This window comes from Nematostella vectensis, chromosome 8 (assembly GCF_932526225.1).
Source record: "Nematostella vectensis chromosome 8, jaNemVect1.1, whole genome shotgun sequence".
NCBI lineage: Eukaryota > Metazoa > Cnidaria > Anthozoa > Actiniaria > Edwardsiidae > Nematostella > Nematostella vectensis.
The window spans coordinates 612239-626947 of record NC_064041.1 but is presented as its reverse complement, the minus strand read 5'-3'; the positions used below and the strand labels follow the sequence as shown (position 1 = coordinate 626947).

Here is a 14709-nt window from a genome sequence, read left to right as displayed (position 1 = left end):
TCCTTATTTGTCCTCATCGGTAACACTCCTTATTTGTCCTCATCGGTAACACTCCTTATTTGTCCTCATCGGTAACACTCCTTAATTGTCGTCATCGGTAACACTCCTTAATTGTCGTCATTGGTAACACTCCTTATTTGTCCTCATCCGTAACACTCCTTATTTGTCCTCATCGGTAACTTCAGGTCTTTCCTTTGCACACTATCTGATGCCTCTGGTGGGAGTGGTCTTTCCCTTACACTATCTGATGCCTCTGGTGGGAGTGGTCTTTCCCTTACACACTATCTGATGCCTCTGGTGGGAGTGGTCTTTCCCTTACACACTATCTGATGCCTCTGGTGGGAGTGGTCTTTCCCTCACACTATCTGATGCCTCTGGTGGGAGTGGTCTTTCCCTTACACACTATCTGATGCCTCTGGTGGGAGTGGTCTTTCCCTCACACACCATCTGATGCCTCTGGTGGGAGTAGTCTTTCCCTCACACTATCTGATGCCTCTGGTGGGAGTGGTCTTTCCCTCACACTATCTGATGCCTCTGGTGGGAGTGGTCTTTCCCTTACACACTATCTGATGCCTCTGGTGGGAGTGGTCTTTTCCTCACACACCATCTGATGCCTCTGGTGGGAGTGGTCTTTCCCTCACACACTATCTGATGCCTCTGGTGGGAGTGGTCTTTCCCTAACACTATCTGATGCCTCTGGTGGGAGTGGTCTTTCCCTAACACTATCTGATGCCTCTGGTGGGAGTGGTCTTTCCCTCACACACCATCTGATGCCTCTGGTGGGGGTAGTCTTTCCCTCACACACTATCTGATGCCTCTGGTGGGAGTAGTCTTTCCCTCACACACTATCTGATGCCTCTGGTGGGAGTGGTCTTTCCCTCACACACTATCTGATGCCTCTGGTGGGAGTGGTCTTTCCCTCACACACTATCTGATGCCTCGAGTGGGAGTGGTCTTACCTTTGCACACTATCTGATGCCTTTGGTGGGAGTGGTCTTTCCCTCACACACTATCTGATGCCTCTGGTGGGAGTGGTCTTTCCCTCACACTATCTGATGCCTCTGGTGGGAGTAGTCTTTCCCTCACACACTATCTGATGCCTCTGGTGGGAGTGGTCTTTCCCTCACACACTATCTGATGCCTCGGGTGGGAGTGGTCTTACCTTTGCACACTATCTGATGCCTCTGGTGGGAGTGGTCTTTCCCTCACACACTATCTGATGCCTCTGGTGGGAGTGGTCTTTCCCTCACACTATCTGATGCCTCTGGTGGGAGTAGTCTTTCCCTCACACACTATCTGATGCCTCTGGTGGGAGTGGTCTTTCCCTCACACACTATCTGATGCCTCTGGTGGGAGTGGTCTTTCCCTCACACTATCTGATGCCTCTGGTGGGAGTGGTCTTTCCCTCACACACTATCTGATGCCTCTGGTGGGAGTGGTCTTTCCCTCACACACTATCTGATGCCTCTGGTGGGAGTAGTCTTACCTTTGCACACTATCTGATGCCTCGGGTGGGAGTGGTCTTTCCCTCACACACTATCTGATGCCTCGGGTGGGAGTGGTCTTTCCCTCACACACTATCTGATGCCTCTGGTGGGAGTGGTCTTTCCCTCACACACTATCTGATGCCTCTGGTGGGAGTGGTCTTACCTTTGCACACTATCTGATGCCTCTGGTGGGAGTGGTCTTTCCCTCACACACTATCTGATGCCTCTGGTGGGAGTGGTCTTTCCCTCACACACTATCTGATGCCTCTGGTGGGAGTGGTCTTACCTTTGCACACTATCTGATGCCTCTGGTGGGAGTGGTCTTTCCCTCACACACTATCTGATGCCTCTGGTGGGAGTGGTCTTTCCCTCACACACTATCTGATGCCTCTGGTGGGAGTAGTCTTTCCCTCACACACTATCTGATGCCTCTGGTGGGAGTGGTCTTTCCCTCACACACTATCTGATGCCTCTGGTGGGAGTGGTCTTACCTTTGCACACTATCTGATGCCTCTGGTGGGAGTGGTCTTACCTTTGCACACTATCTGATGCCTCTGGTGGGAGTGGTCTTTCCCTCACACTATCTGATGCCTCTGGTGGGAGTGGTCTTTCCCTCACACACTATCTGATGCCTCTGGTGGGAGTAGTCTTTCCCTCACACACTATCTGATGCCTCTGGTGGGAGTGGTCTTTCCCTCACACACTATCTGATGCCTCTGGTGGGAGTGGTCTTACCTTTGCACACTATCTGATGCCTCTGGTGGGAGTGGTCTTTCCCTCACACACTATCTGATGCCTCTGGTGGGAGTGGTCTTTCCCTTACACACTATCTGATGCCTCTGGTGGGAGTGGTCTTTCCCTCACACACTATCTGATGCCTCTGGTGGGAGTGGTCTTTCCCTAACACTATCTGATGCCTCGGGTGGGAGTGGTCTTTCCCTCACACACTATCTGATGCCTCTGGTGGGAGTGGTCTTTCCCTCACACACTATCTGATGCCTCTGGTGGGAGTGGTCTTACCTTTGCACACTATCTGATGCCTCTGGTGGGAGTGGTCTTTCCCTTACACACTATCTGATGCCTCTGGTGGGAGTAGTCTTACCTTTGCACACTATCTGATGCCTCTGGTGGGAGTGGTCTTTCCCTCACACACTATCTGATGCCTCTGGTGGGAGTGGTCTTTCCCTCACACACTATCTGATGCCTCTGGTGGGAGTAGTCTTTCCCTCACACACTATCTGATGCCTCTGGTGGGAGTGGTCTTTCCCTCACACACTATCTGATGCCTCTGGTGGGAGTGGTCTTTCCCTAACACTATCTGATGCCTCTGGTGGGAGTGGTCTTTCCCTCACACACTATCTGATGCCTCTGGTGGGAGTAGTCTTTCCCTCACACACTATCTGATGCCTCTGGTGGGAGTGGTCTTTCCCTCACACACTATCTGATGCCTCTGGTGGGAGTGGTCTTACCTTTGCACACTATCTGATGCCTCTGGTGGGAGTGGTCTTTCCCTCACACACTATCTGATGCCTCTGGTGGGAGTGGTCTTTCCCTTACACACTATCTGATGCCTCTGGTGGGAGTGGTCTTTCCCTCACACACTATCTGATGCCTCTGGTGGGAGTGGTCTTTCCCTAACACTATCTGATGCCTCGGGTGGGAGTGGTCTTTCCCTCACACACTATCTGATGCCTCTGGTGGGAGTGGTCTTTCCCTCACACACTATCTGATGCCTCTGGTGGGAGTGGTCTTACCTTTGCACACTATCTGATGCCTCTGGTGGGAGTGGTCTTTCCCTCACACACTATCTGATGCCTCTGGTGGGAGTGGTCTTTCCCTTACACACTATCTGATGCCTCTGGTGGGAGTGGTCTTTCCCTCACACACTATCTGATGCCTCTGGTGGGAGTGGTCTTTCCCTAACACTATCTGATGCCTCGGGTGGGAGTGGTCTTTCCCTCACACACTATCTGATGCCTCTGGTGGGAGTGGTCTTTCCCTCACACACTATCTGATGCCTCGGGTGGGAGTGGTCTTACCTTTGCACACTATCTGATGCCTCTGGTGGGAGTGGTCTTTCCCTCACACACTATCTGATGCCTCTGGTGGGAGTAGTCTTTCCCTCACACACTATCTGATGCCTCTGGTGGGAGTGGTCTTTCCCTCACACACTATCTGATGCCTCTGGTGGGAGTGGTCTTACCTTTGCACACTATCTGATGCCTCTGGTGGGAGTGGTCTTTCCCTCACACACTATCTGATGCCTCTGGTGGGAGTGGTCTTTCCCTCACACACTATCTGATGCCTCTGGTGGGAGTGGTCTTTCCCTCACACTATCTGATGCCTCTGGTGGGAGTGGTCTTTCCCTCACACACTATCTGATGCCTCGGGTGGGAGTGGTCTTTCCCTCACACACTATCTGATGCCTCTGGTGGGAGTAGTCTTTCCCTCACACACTATCTGATGCCTCTGGTGGGAGTGGTCTTTCCCTCACACACTATCTGATGCCTCTGGTGGGAGTGGTCTTTCCCTCACACACTATCTGATGCTTCTGGTGGGAGTGGTCTTTCCCTCACACACTATCTGATGCCTCTGGTGGGAGTGGTCTTACCTTTGCACACTATCTGATGCCTCGGGTGGGAGTGGTCTTTCCTTTGCACACTATCTGATGCCTCGGGTGGGAGTGGTCTTACCTTTGCACACTATCTGATGCCTCTGGTGGGAGTGGTCTTTCCCTCACACACTATCTGATGCCTCTGGTGGGAGTGGTCTTTCCCTCACACACTATCTGATGCTTCTGGTGGGAGTGGTCTTTCCCTCACACACTATCTGATGCCTCTGGTGGGAGTGGTCTTACCTTTGCACACTATCTGATGCCTCGGGTGGGAGTGGTCTTTCCTTTGCACACTATCTGATGCCTCGGGTGGGAGTGGTCTTACCTTTGCACACTATCTGATGCCTCTGGTGGGAGTGGTCTTTCCCTCACACATTATCTGATGCCTCTGGTGGGGGTAGTCTTTCCCTCACACACTATCTGATGCCTCTGGTGGGAGTGGTCTTTCCCTCACACACTATCTGATGCCTCTGGTTGTATTGCATAGTCTAGTCAAGCTAAGACTGCTGCTAAAAACCTCTACAATAAATGTGTGATTGTTTTTCCCCAGGCGTTCTCTCAGCAAGAGGCCGAGGAAGGCATTAAATTTATGCAGGAAATGATAGAGCTTGCAAAACAGCGCAATGATCAAGGAGGTAGGAGTTCAAGTTTTCTGTTGATTGGACATGGAATTAAACCAGCTAAATACATAAGTTCTTTATGTTTCCATGTGTTCACAAGCCATTATTCAACTGGCCGTTGTCTCTGTCCCAGCCAGGAAAATCTGCTATCGTCTTGCACTTTTTTGGCCATGTTTCCCTGATACCAGGTTTCATCTACTAGCATATCACACTGTCATGATACATTGAGTATTGATATATTATGTTTTGCCCACTAATGACATATTTATGACATGGTTATTTGTGACGTCTTTGGGGTAACTCAGCCGTCATTACTTTGTAGAGGAAAGCGTATTGAATATAGTACGCATAGAGTGTGTTTTTCATGTTTCTGCTCTAGTGTGAATGCAAAATTTGTCATGGTATCTAGTAATTCCATCTAGATCTCTTTCAAAGCTGGTACTTAAACATCCTTAAGATTCCCCTTAAGATTCCCCTAGATCTTGAAATTTCCAAATCTGAGCTGTTTCAAACCTTGAAGTATATTTAGATCATTTTAGGGCCTCATAGGGGATAAATGGCTTATGATACATCATGACATTTTAGCTCTAGGAGTAAATTTTCAGGCACATTTTTCAATGGCTAATGATGAGTCGCTATGTGCACACTAGATAGATCCATGAGTATCCAAATCTGTTGACATTTTGGACCTTGCAGTAAATTTAGGTCGTTTTAGGGCCACATGGGTGAAGCACTAATTGATGTTTGTACACTCGCAGATATTGTGCACAAGCCGCGTGTTGTCCAGCTTATGTCCCCTCCATATGACGGCAGCATCACCCTTAATGCTGGACCTGCCCAGTTTGGTTTGGATCTGAGCAAAGGAGATGTCGGGGTATGGTCCATTACTGCAGCGGAACATGCAACACCATGGCTACCTTAGGCCCATTACAGTGCAACATGCAACACCATGGCCACCTCAGGGTCCATTACAGTGCAACATGCAACACCATGGATACCTTAGGGTCCATTACAGTGCAACATGCAACACCATGGCTACCTTAGGGTCCATTACAGTGCAACATGCAACACCATGGCTACCTTAGGGTCCATTAAAGTGCAACATGCAACACCATGACAAAAAGCAGCAACAACAATTACTACCAAATAACAGCAATACAGTAGTTGCAATAGCGAAAACACCAATAATGGCATTGTTTTTTTGTAGGTTGGGGCAGAAGTTGTTGTGGCAGATCCCATAAAGGGTTGTGTGCCTCTGCTGAACCAGGAGGAAGCCAAACACCGGATAGTCATCCTAGAGAGGGGAGAGTGCATGTTTATAGACAAGGTACATACTTACTGGTCATCTTAGAGAGAGGAGAGAGCATGTTTATAGACAAGGTACATACTTACTGGTCATCTTAGAGAGGGAAGACAGCATGTTTATAGACAAACCAGTCATCTTAGAGAGGGGAGAGAGCATGTTTATAGACAAGGTACATACTTACTGGTCATCTTAGAGAGGGGAGAGAGCATGTTAATAGACAAGGTACATACTTGCCGGTCATCTTAGAGAGAGGAGAGAGCATGTTTATAGACAAGGTACATACTTACTGGTCATCTTAGAGAGGGAAGAGAGCATGTTAATAGACAAGGTACATACTTGCTGGTCATCGTAAAGAGGGGAGAGAGCATATTTATAGACAAGGTACATACTTACTGGTCATCTTAGAGAGGGGAGAGAGCATGTTTATAGACAAGGTTCATACTTACTGGTCATCTTAGAGAGGGAAGAGAGCATGTTAATAGACAAGGTACATACTTACAGGTCATCTTAGAGAGGGGAGAGAGCATATTTATAGACAAGGTACATACTTACTGGTCATCTTAAAGAGGGGAGAGAGCATATTTATAGACAAGATACATACTTACTGGTCATCTTAGAGAGGGGAGAGAGCATGTTTATAGACAAGGTACATACTTACTGGTCATCTTAGAGAGGGGAGAGAGCATGTTAATAGACAAGGTACATACTTACCGGTCATCTTAGAGAGAGGAGAGAGCATGTTTATAGACAAACCAGTCATCTTAGAGAGGGGAGAGAGCATGTTTATAGACAAGGTACATACTTACTGGTCATCTTAGAGAGGGGAGAGAGCATGTTAATAGACAAGGTACATACTTACCGGTCATCCTAGAGAGGGGAGAGAGCATGTTTATAGACAAGGTACATACTTACTGGTCATCTTAGAGAGGGGAGAGAGCATGTTTATAGACAAGGTACATACTTACTGGTCATCTTAGAGAGGGGAGAGAGCATGTTAATAGACAAGGTACATACTTACCGGTCATCTTAGAGAGAGGAGAGAGCATGTTTATAGACAAGGTACATACTTACCAGTCATCTTAGAGAGGGGAGAGAGCATGTTTATAGACAAGGTACATACTTACCGGTCATCTTAGAGAGGGGAGAGAGTGTGTTAATAGACAAGGTACATACTTACCGGTCATCTTAGAGAGGGGAGAGAGCATGTTTATAGACAAGGTACATACTTACTGGTCATCTTAGAGAGGGGAGAGTGCATGTTTATAGACAACATACATACTTACTGGTCATCTTATAGAAGGGAGAGAGCATGTTTATAGACAAGATACATACTTACTGGTCATCTTAGAGAGGGGAGAGAACGTGTTAATAGACAAGGTACATACTTACCAGTCATCTTAGAGAGGGGAGAGTGCATGTTTATAGACAAGGTACATACTTACAGGTCATCTTACAGGGGGAAAAGAGCATGTTTATATACAAGGTACATACTTACAGGTCATCTTAGAGAGGGAAGAGAGCATGTTTGTAGACAAGGTACATACTTACCAGTCATCTTACAGAGGGGAGAGAGCATATTTATAGACAAGATACATACTGACAGGTCATCTTAGAGAGGGGAGAGAGCGTATTTATAGACAAGGGACATACTTACTGGTCATCTTAGAGAGGGGAGAGAGCGTATTTATAGACAAGGGACATACTTACTGGTCATCTTAGAGAGGGGAGAAAGCATGTTTATAGACAAGGTACATACTCACTGGTCACCTTAGAGAGGGGAGAGAGCATGTTTATAGACAAGGGACATACTTACTGGTCATCTTAGAGAGGGGAGAGAGCTTGTTAATAGACAAGGTACATACTTACTGGTCATCTTAGAGAGGTGAGAGAGCATGTTTATAGACAAGGTACATACTTACTGGTCATCTTAGAGAGGGGAGAGTGCATGTTTATAGACAAGGTACATACTTACTGGTCATCTTAGAGAGGGAAGAGAGCATGTTAATAGACAAGGTACATACTTACTGGTCATCTTAGAGAGGGGAAAGAGCATGTTTATAGACAAGGTACATACTTACTGGTCATCTTAGAGAGGGAAGAGAGCATATTTATAGACAAGGTACATACTTGCCGGTCATCTTAAAGAGGGGAGAGAGCATATTTATAGACAAACCAGTCATCTTAGAGAGGGAAGAGAGCATGTTAATAGACAAGGTACATACTTACCAGTCATCTTAGAGAGGGAAGAGAGCATGGTAATAGACAAGGTACATACTTACCAGTCATCTTAGAGAGGGGAGAGAGCATGTTTATAGACAAGGTACATACTTGCCGGTCATCTTAGAGAGGGGAGAGAGCATAATTATAGACAAGGTACATACTTACTGGTCATCTTAGAGAGGGGAGAGAGCATGTTAATAGACAAGGTACATACTTACCGGTCATCTTAGAGAGAGGAGAGAGCATGTTTATAGACAAGGTACATACTTACCAGTCATCTTAGAGAGGGGAGAGAGCATGTTTATAGACAAGGTACATACTTACTGGTCATCTTAGAGAGGGAAGAGAGCATGTTTATAGACAAGGTACATACTTACTGGTCATCTTAGAGAGGGGAGAGTGCATGTTTAAAGACAAGGTACATACTTACCAGTCATCTTAGAGAGGGGAGAGTTCATGTTTATAGACAAGGTACATACTTACTGGTCATCTTAGAGAGGGAAGAGAGCATGTTAATAGACAAGGTACATACTTACTGGTCATCTTAGAGAGGGGAGAGAGCATTTTTATAGACAAACCAGTCATCTTAGAGAGGGGAGAGTGCATGTTTATTGACAAGGTACATACTTACTGGTCATCTTAGAGAGGGGAGAGAGCATGTTTATAGACAAGATACATACTTACTGGTCATCTTAGAGAGGGGAGAGAGCATGTTAATAGACAAGGTACATACTTACTGGTCATCTTAGAGAGGGGAGAGAGCATTTTTATAGACAAACCGGTCATCTTAGAGAGGGGAGAGAGCATGTTTAGACAAACAGGTCATCTTAGAGAAGAGAGAGAGAGTGTTTAAAGACAAGGTACATACTTGCATATAGGAGGGGGGAGGTGTGTGTTTATAGAAAAGGCTTTTACTGTTCTTCTTTTACTGTAGTGATGAAAGCTTTACCCCATGGGGTATTGTTAGGGATATTCCTAATTCCCCCTCTGAGGTCCGCCGTTTTCTAGCTAAAAAGGGAGAGGTTAACAAAACGACAAGCAAGGTAATGCAGGGGTATTTTTAAAACCCTTCTTCCCCTGCTGTACAGGCTAACACTGAGGGAGGTTAAAACAATCTTGTAAAACAATGTAGGTTATTGTAGGGTTCTTCCTAGCGACACGGTCATAATACTGAGGGAGGTTAACACAATCTTTACCACATGTAGGTTATGGTAGGGTTCTTCCTAGTGACACGGTCATAATACTGAGGGAGGTTAACACAATCTTTACCACATGTAGGTTATTGTAGGGTTCTTCCTAGCGACACGGTCATAATACTGAGGGAGGTTAACACAATCTTTACCACATGTAGGTTATGGTAGGGTTCTTCCTAGCGACACGGTCATAATACTGAGGGAGGTTAACACAATCTTTACCACATGTAGGTTATGGTAGGGTTCTTCCTAGCGACACGGTCATAATACTGAGGGAGGTTAACACAATCTTTACCACATTTAGGTTATGGTAGGGTTCTTCCTAGTGACACGGTTATAATACTGAGGGAGGTTAACACAATCTTTACCACATGTAGGTTATTGTAGGGTTCTTCCTAGCGACACGGTCATAATACTGAGGGAGGTTAACACAATCTTTACCACATGTAGGTTATGGTAGGGTTCTTCCTAGCGACACGGTCATAATACTGAGGGAGGTTAACACAATCTTTACCACATGTAGGTTATGGTAGGGTTCTTCCTAGCGACACGGTCATCATACTGAGGGAGGTTAACACAATCTTTACCACATGTAGGTTATGGTAGGGTTCTCCCTAGTGACACGGTCATAATACTGAGGGAGGTTAACACAATCTTTACCACATGTAGGTTATGGTAGGGTTCTCCCTAGTGACACGGTCATAATACTGAGGGAGGTTAACACAATCTTTACCACATTTAGGTTATGGTAGGGTTCTTCCTAGCGACACGGTCATAATACTGAGGGAGGTTAACACAATCTTTACCACATGTAGGTTATGGTAGGGTTCTTCCTAGCGACACGGTCATCATACTGAGGGAGGTTAACACAATCTTTACCACATATAGGTTATGGTAGGGTTCTTCCTAGTGACACGGTCATAATACTGAGGGAGGTTAACACAATCTTTACCACATGTAGGTTATTGTAGGGTTCTTCCTAGCGACACGGTCATAATACTGAGGGAGGTTAACACAATCTTTACCACATGTAGGTTATGGTAGGGTTCTCCCTAGTGACACGGTCATATTTTTCCTCAGGCTAGAAATGCCCAGAAAGCAGGTGCACTCGCCGTGATTATCATAGGTAAGTTACCCCTATCTTAGTATGCAATCTAGTATTGTATATATTTTAGTATTGTATTTATATATGGAGTACTTTATACAATACTATATATAGTGTTTTAGCGACTCTACCCTAGAGAAAGGCAGTTAAAGGGGCTATGTCCTGAGTTTTCCGTGGGCCACGATTCACTCAGCAGCTTGATATTAGAGGGACAACCTTAGCTATGCTGTGGAGGCAAACCATGGTTGCCTAGTGGTACACAGTTTCTGATGTAGGAGTTTGATTTGTGTCTGGCCAACTCACAATCAAATCTACAAGGTAGATGGTTCACAGGGTTTCTTGTGTCTGGCCAAGTCACAATCCAATCTACAAGGTAGATGGTTCACAGAGTTTCTAGTGTCTGGCCAACTCACAATCCAATCTACAAGGTAGATGGTTCACAGGGTTTCTTGTGTCTGGCCAACTCACAACCAAATCTACAAGGTAGATGGTTCACAAGGTTTCTTGTGTCTGGCCAAGTCACAATCCAATCTACAAGGTGGATGGTTCACAGGGTTTCTTGTGTCTGGCCAACTCACAATCCAATCTACAAGGTAGATGGTTCACAGGGTTTTTTGTGTCTGGCCAACACACAATCCAATCTACAAGGTAGATGGTTCACAGGGTTTCTTGTGTCTGGCCAACTCACCATCCAATCTACTAGGTGGATGGTTCACAGGGTTTCTTGTGTCTGGCCAACTCACAATCCAATCTACAAGGTAGATGGTTCACAGGCTTTCTTGAGTCTGGCCAATTCACAATCCAATCTAAAAGGTGGATGGTTCACAGGGTTTCTTGTGTCTGGCCAACTCACAATCCAATCTACAAGGTGGATGGTTCACAGGGTTTCTTGTGTCTGGCCAACTCACAATCCAATCTACAAGGTGGATGGTTCACAGGGTTTTTTGTGTCTGGCCAACTCACAATCCAATTTACAAGGTGGATGGTTCACAGGGTTTCTTGTGTCTGGCCAACTCACAATCAAATCAGCAAGGTAGATGGTTCACAGGGTTTCTTGTGTCTGGCCAAGTCACAATCCAATCTACAAGGTAGATGGTTCACAGGGTTTCTTGTGTCTGGCCAAGTCACAATCCAGTCTACAAGGTAGATGGTTCACAGGGTTTCTTGTGTCTGGCCAACTCACAACCCAATCTACAAGGTAGATGGTTCACAGGGTTTCTTGTGTCTGGCCAACTCACAATCCAATCTACAAGGTGGATGGTTCACAGGGTTTCTTGTGTCTGGCCAAGTCACAATCCAATCTACAAGATAGATGGTTCACAGGGTTTCTTGTGTCTGGCCAAGTCACAATCCAATCTACAAGGTGGATGGTTCACAGGGTTTATTGTGTCTGCCCAAGTCACAATCCAATCTACAAGGTGGATGGTTAACAGGGTTTCTTGTGTCTGGCCAACTCACAATCCAATCTACAAGGTCGATGGTTCACAGGGTTTCTTGTGTCTGGCCAATTCACAATCCAATCTACAAGGTGGATGGTTCACAGGGTTTCTTGTGTCTGGCCAACTCACAATCCAATCTACAAGATGTATGGTTCACAGGGTTTCTTGTGTCTGGCCAACTCACAATCCAATCTACAAGGTGGATGGTTCACAGGGTTTCTTGTGTCTGGCCAACTCACAATCCAATCTACAAGGGGGATGGTTCACAGGGTTTCTTGTGTCTGGCCAACTCACAATCCAATCTACAAGGTGGATGGTTCACAGGGTTTCTTGTGTCTGGCCAACTCACAATCCAATCTACAAGGTGGATGGTTAACAGGGTTTCTTGTGTCTGGCCAACTCACAATCCAGTCTACAAGGTGGATGGTTAACAGGGTTTCTTGTGTCTGGCCAATTTACAATCCAATCTACAAGGTGGATGGTTCACAGGGTTTCTTGTGTCTGGCCAACTCACAATCAAATCTACAAGGTAGATGGTTCACAGGGTTTCTTGTGTCTGGCCAACTCACAACCCAATCTACAAGGTAGATGGTTCACAGGGTTTCTTGTGTCTGGCCAACTCACAATCCAATCTACAAGGTGGATGGTTCACAGGGTTTCTTGTGTCTGGCCAACTCACAATCCAATCTACAAGGTAGATGGTTGACAGGCTTTCTTGTGTCTGGCCAACTCACAATCAAATCTACAAGGTATATGGTTCACAGGGTTTCTTGTGTCTTGCCAACTCACAATCCAGTCTACAAGGTGGATGGTTCACAGGGTTTCTTGTGTCTGGCCAACTCACAATCAAATCTACAAGGTAGATGGTTCACAGGGTTTCTTGTGTCTGGCCAATTCACAATCCAGTCTACAAGGTTGATGGTTCACAGGGTTTCTTGTGTCTGGCCAAGTCACAATGCAATCTACAAGGTAGATGGTTCACAGGGTTTCTTGTGTCTGGCCAAGTCACAATCCAATCTACAAGGTAGATGGTTCACAGGGTTTCTTGTGTCTGGCCAACTCACAATCAAATCTACAAGGTAGATGGTTCACAGGGTTTCTTGTGTCTGGCCAACTCACAACCCAATCTACAAGGTGGATGGTTCACAGGGTTTCTTGAGTCTGGCCAAGTCACAATCCAATCCACAAGGTGGATGGTTCACAGGGTTTCTTGTGTCTGGCCAACCCACAATCCAATCTACAAGGTTGATGGTTCACAGGGTTTCTTGTGTCTGGCCAACTCACAATCCAATCTACAAGGTAGATGGTTCACAGGGTTTCTTGTGTCTGGCCAAGTCACAATCCAATCTGCAAGGTGGATGGTTCACAGAGTTTCTTGTGTCTGGCCAACTCACAATCCAGTCTACAAGGTGGATGGTTCACAGGGTTTCTTGTGTCTGGCCAATTCACAATCCAATCTACAAGGTGGATGGTCCACAGGGTTTCTTGTGTCTGGCCAACTCACAATCCAATCTACAAGGTGGATGGTTCACAGGGTTTCTTGTGTCTGGCCAACTCACAATCCAATCTACAAGGGGGATGGTTCACAGGGTTTCTTGTGTCTGGCCAACTCACAATCCAATCTACAAGGTGGATGGTTCACAGGGTTTCGGAAAGGACACAGGAACCGACCATTTTACCTAATTTCCTAATTAGAAAAATCATTTTGTTTCAATCCACTAATCCAAATAGAAACGATAAAGTAGCAAGTTTCTTGAAGCATATGTATTCGAGTGGAATTTGAATGGTAAATCAACGGGGATCACCTTGCAATGTTCATTCGTGCTACACAATTGCTACACTTTTATTTCCTTTAGATAATAATGACGGCAGTTCGAGTGACTCTCAGCCCATATTCGCCATGGCAGGGGATGGGACGAGTAACGATGTGCGTATCCCTGCTGTGCTGCTCTTCCACCAGGAGGGACAAATCCTAATGAGGGCCATCACAGCGGTAGAGGATACTAGCCGCACCCTGAGCGTCAGAGTCGCCGCCAAAGCAAGTAAGTACTTGTCCATTATAATGGGGTTTCCGCTATAATAAACACCCTGAGACAGAAAACTTGTCTGTTATAATGAGGTTTCTGCTATAATAAACACCCTAAGACTAAAAACTTGTCCATTGTAATGGGGTTTCCCCTTAATGGAGGTTTTATTTACAGAGTTTGACTTAAGAATTTAAAGTCAGGGCTTTGGAATGTGTCCTTTTGTATAGAGGATGTCTGCTTGAGAGGTCTGTTGTATGGTTTAACTGTGCTGATTGGCTATCTTCTCCTAGTCCGTCAGTCGTGAGCATGCAAGACTGTGGTTTGTGTTTTATTCTGGAAAAAAAAATCTGTCAGGTAGCTGGATAACATCTTGGATTTTAAGCTAATATAAATTTTGCTCGTGGGATTCCACTCGACTTTCCTCATACTGTAATTCATCTTCAGTTAAAGCTGGAGAAAAACCTGCCTCACAGGAGAAGCGTAGCAATGAGGCAGAAGGGAAACAGCCCTCTGCAAAGGCCCAGGTCCCAGAGGACAAGGTGAAGGCCCCATCAGGGGCGCAGGTCGGAACGGAAGGCAAGGTGCAAGACCCAGTAACGGCCCAAGTCGAGGAGCTGAAGAAGCGAGTAGAGGAAGAAGAAGCACTCTTGCAAGCGGAGGCTAGGGTAAGTGACAATACTTGAGCCGGGGCACTCTTG

General features: G+C 46.0%; 1 protein-coding gene and 1 long non-coding RNA gene across 2 annotated transcripts in view; both read left to right on the top strand.

The window, feature by feature from the left end:
* LOC5508393 (ER degradation-enhancing alpha-mannosidase-like protein 3) overlaps window positions 1–14709 on the top strand; it is a 42042-nt gene that overhangs the window by 19994 nt on the left and 7339 nt on the right. The window contains exons 17-22 of the mRNA XM_048731183.1: window positions 4652–4736; window positions 5480–5595; window positions 5929–6048; window positions 10521–10566; window positions 13841–14026; window positions 14456–14676. Of these exons, the coding sequence (XP_048587140.1) occupies window positions 4652–4736; window positions 5480–5595; window positions 5929–6048; window positions 10521–10566; window positions 13841–14026; window positions 14456–14676 (774 nt within the window). The remainder of the gene's footprint in view (window positions 1–4651; window positions 4737–5479; window positions 5596–5928; window positions 6049–10520; window positions 10567–13840; window positions 14027–14455; window positions 14677–14709) is intronic.
* On the top strand, window positions 8726–9991 carry LOC125570126. Its single transcript, XR_007312489.1, has 2 exons — window positions 8726–9351; window positions 9427–9991. It is a non-coding gene; the product is annotated as an uncharacterized LOC125570126 (long non-coding RNA).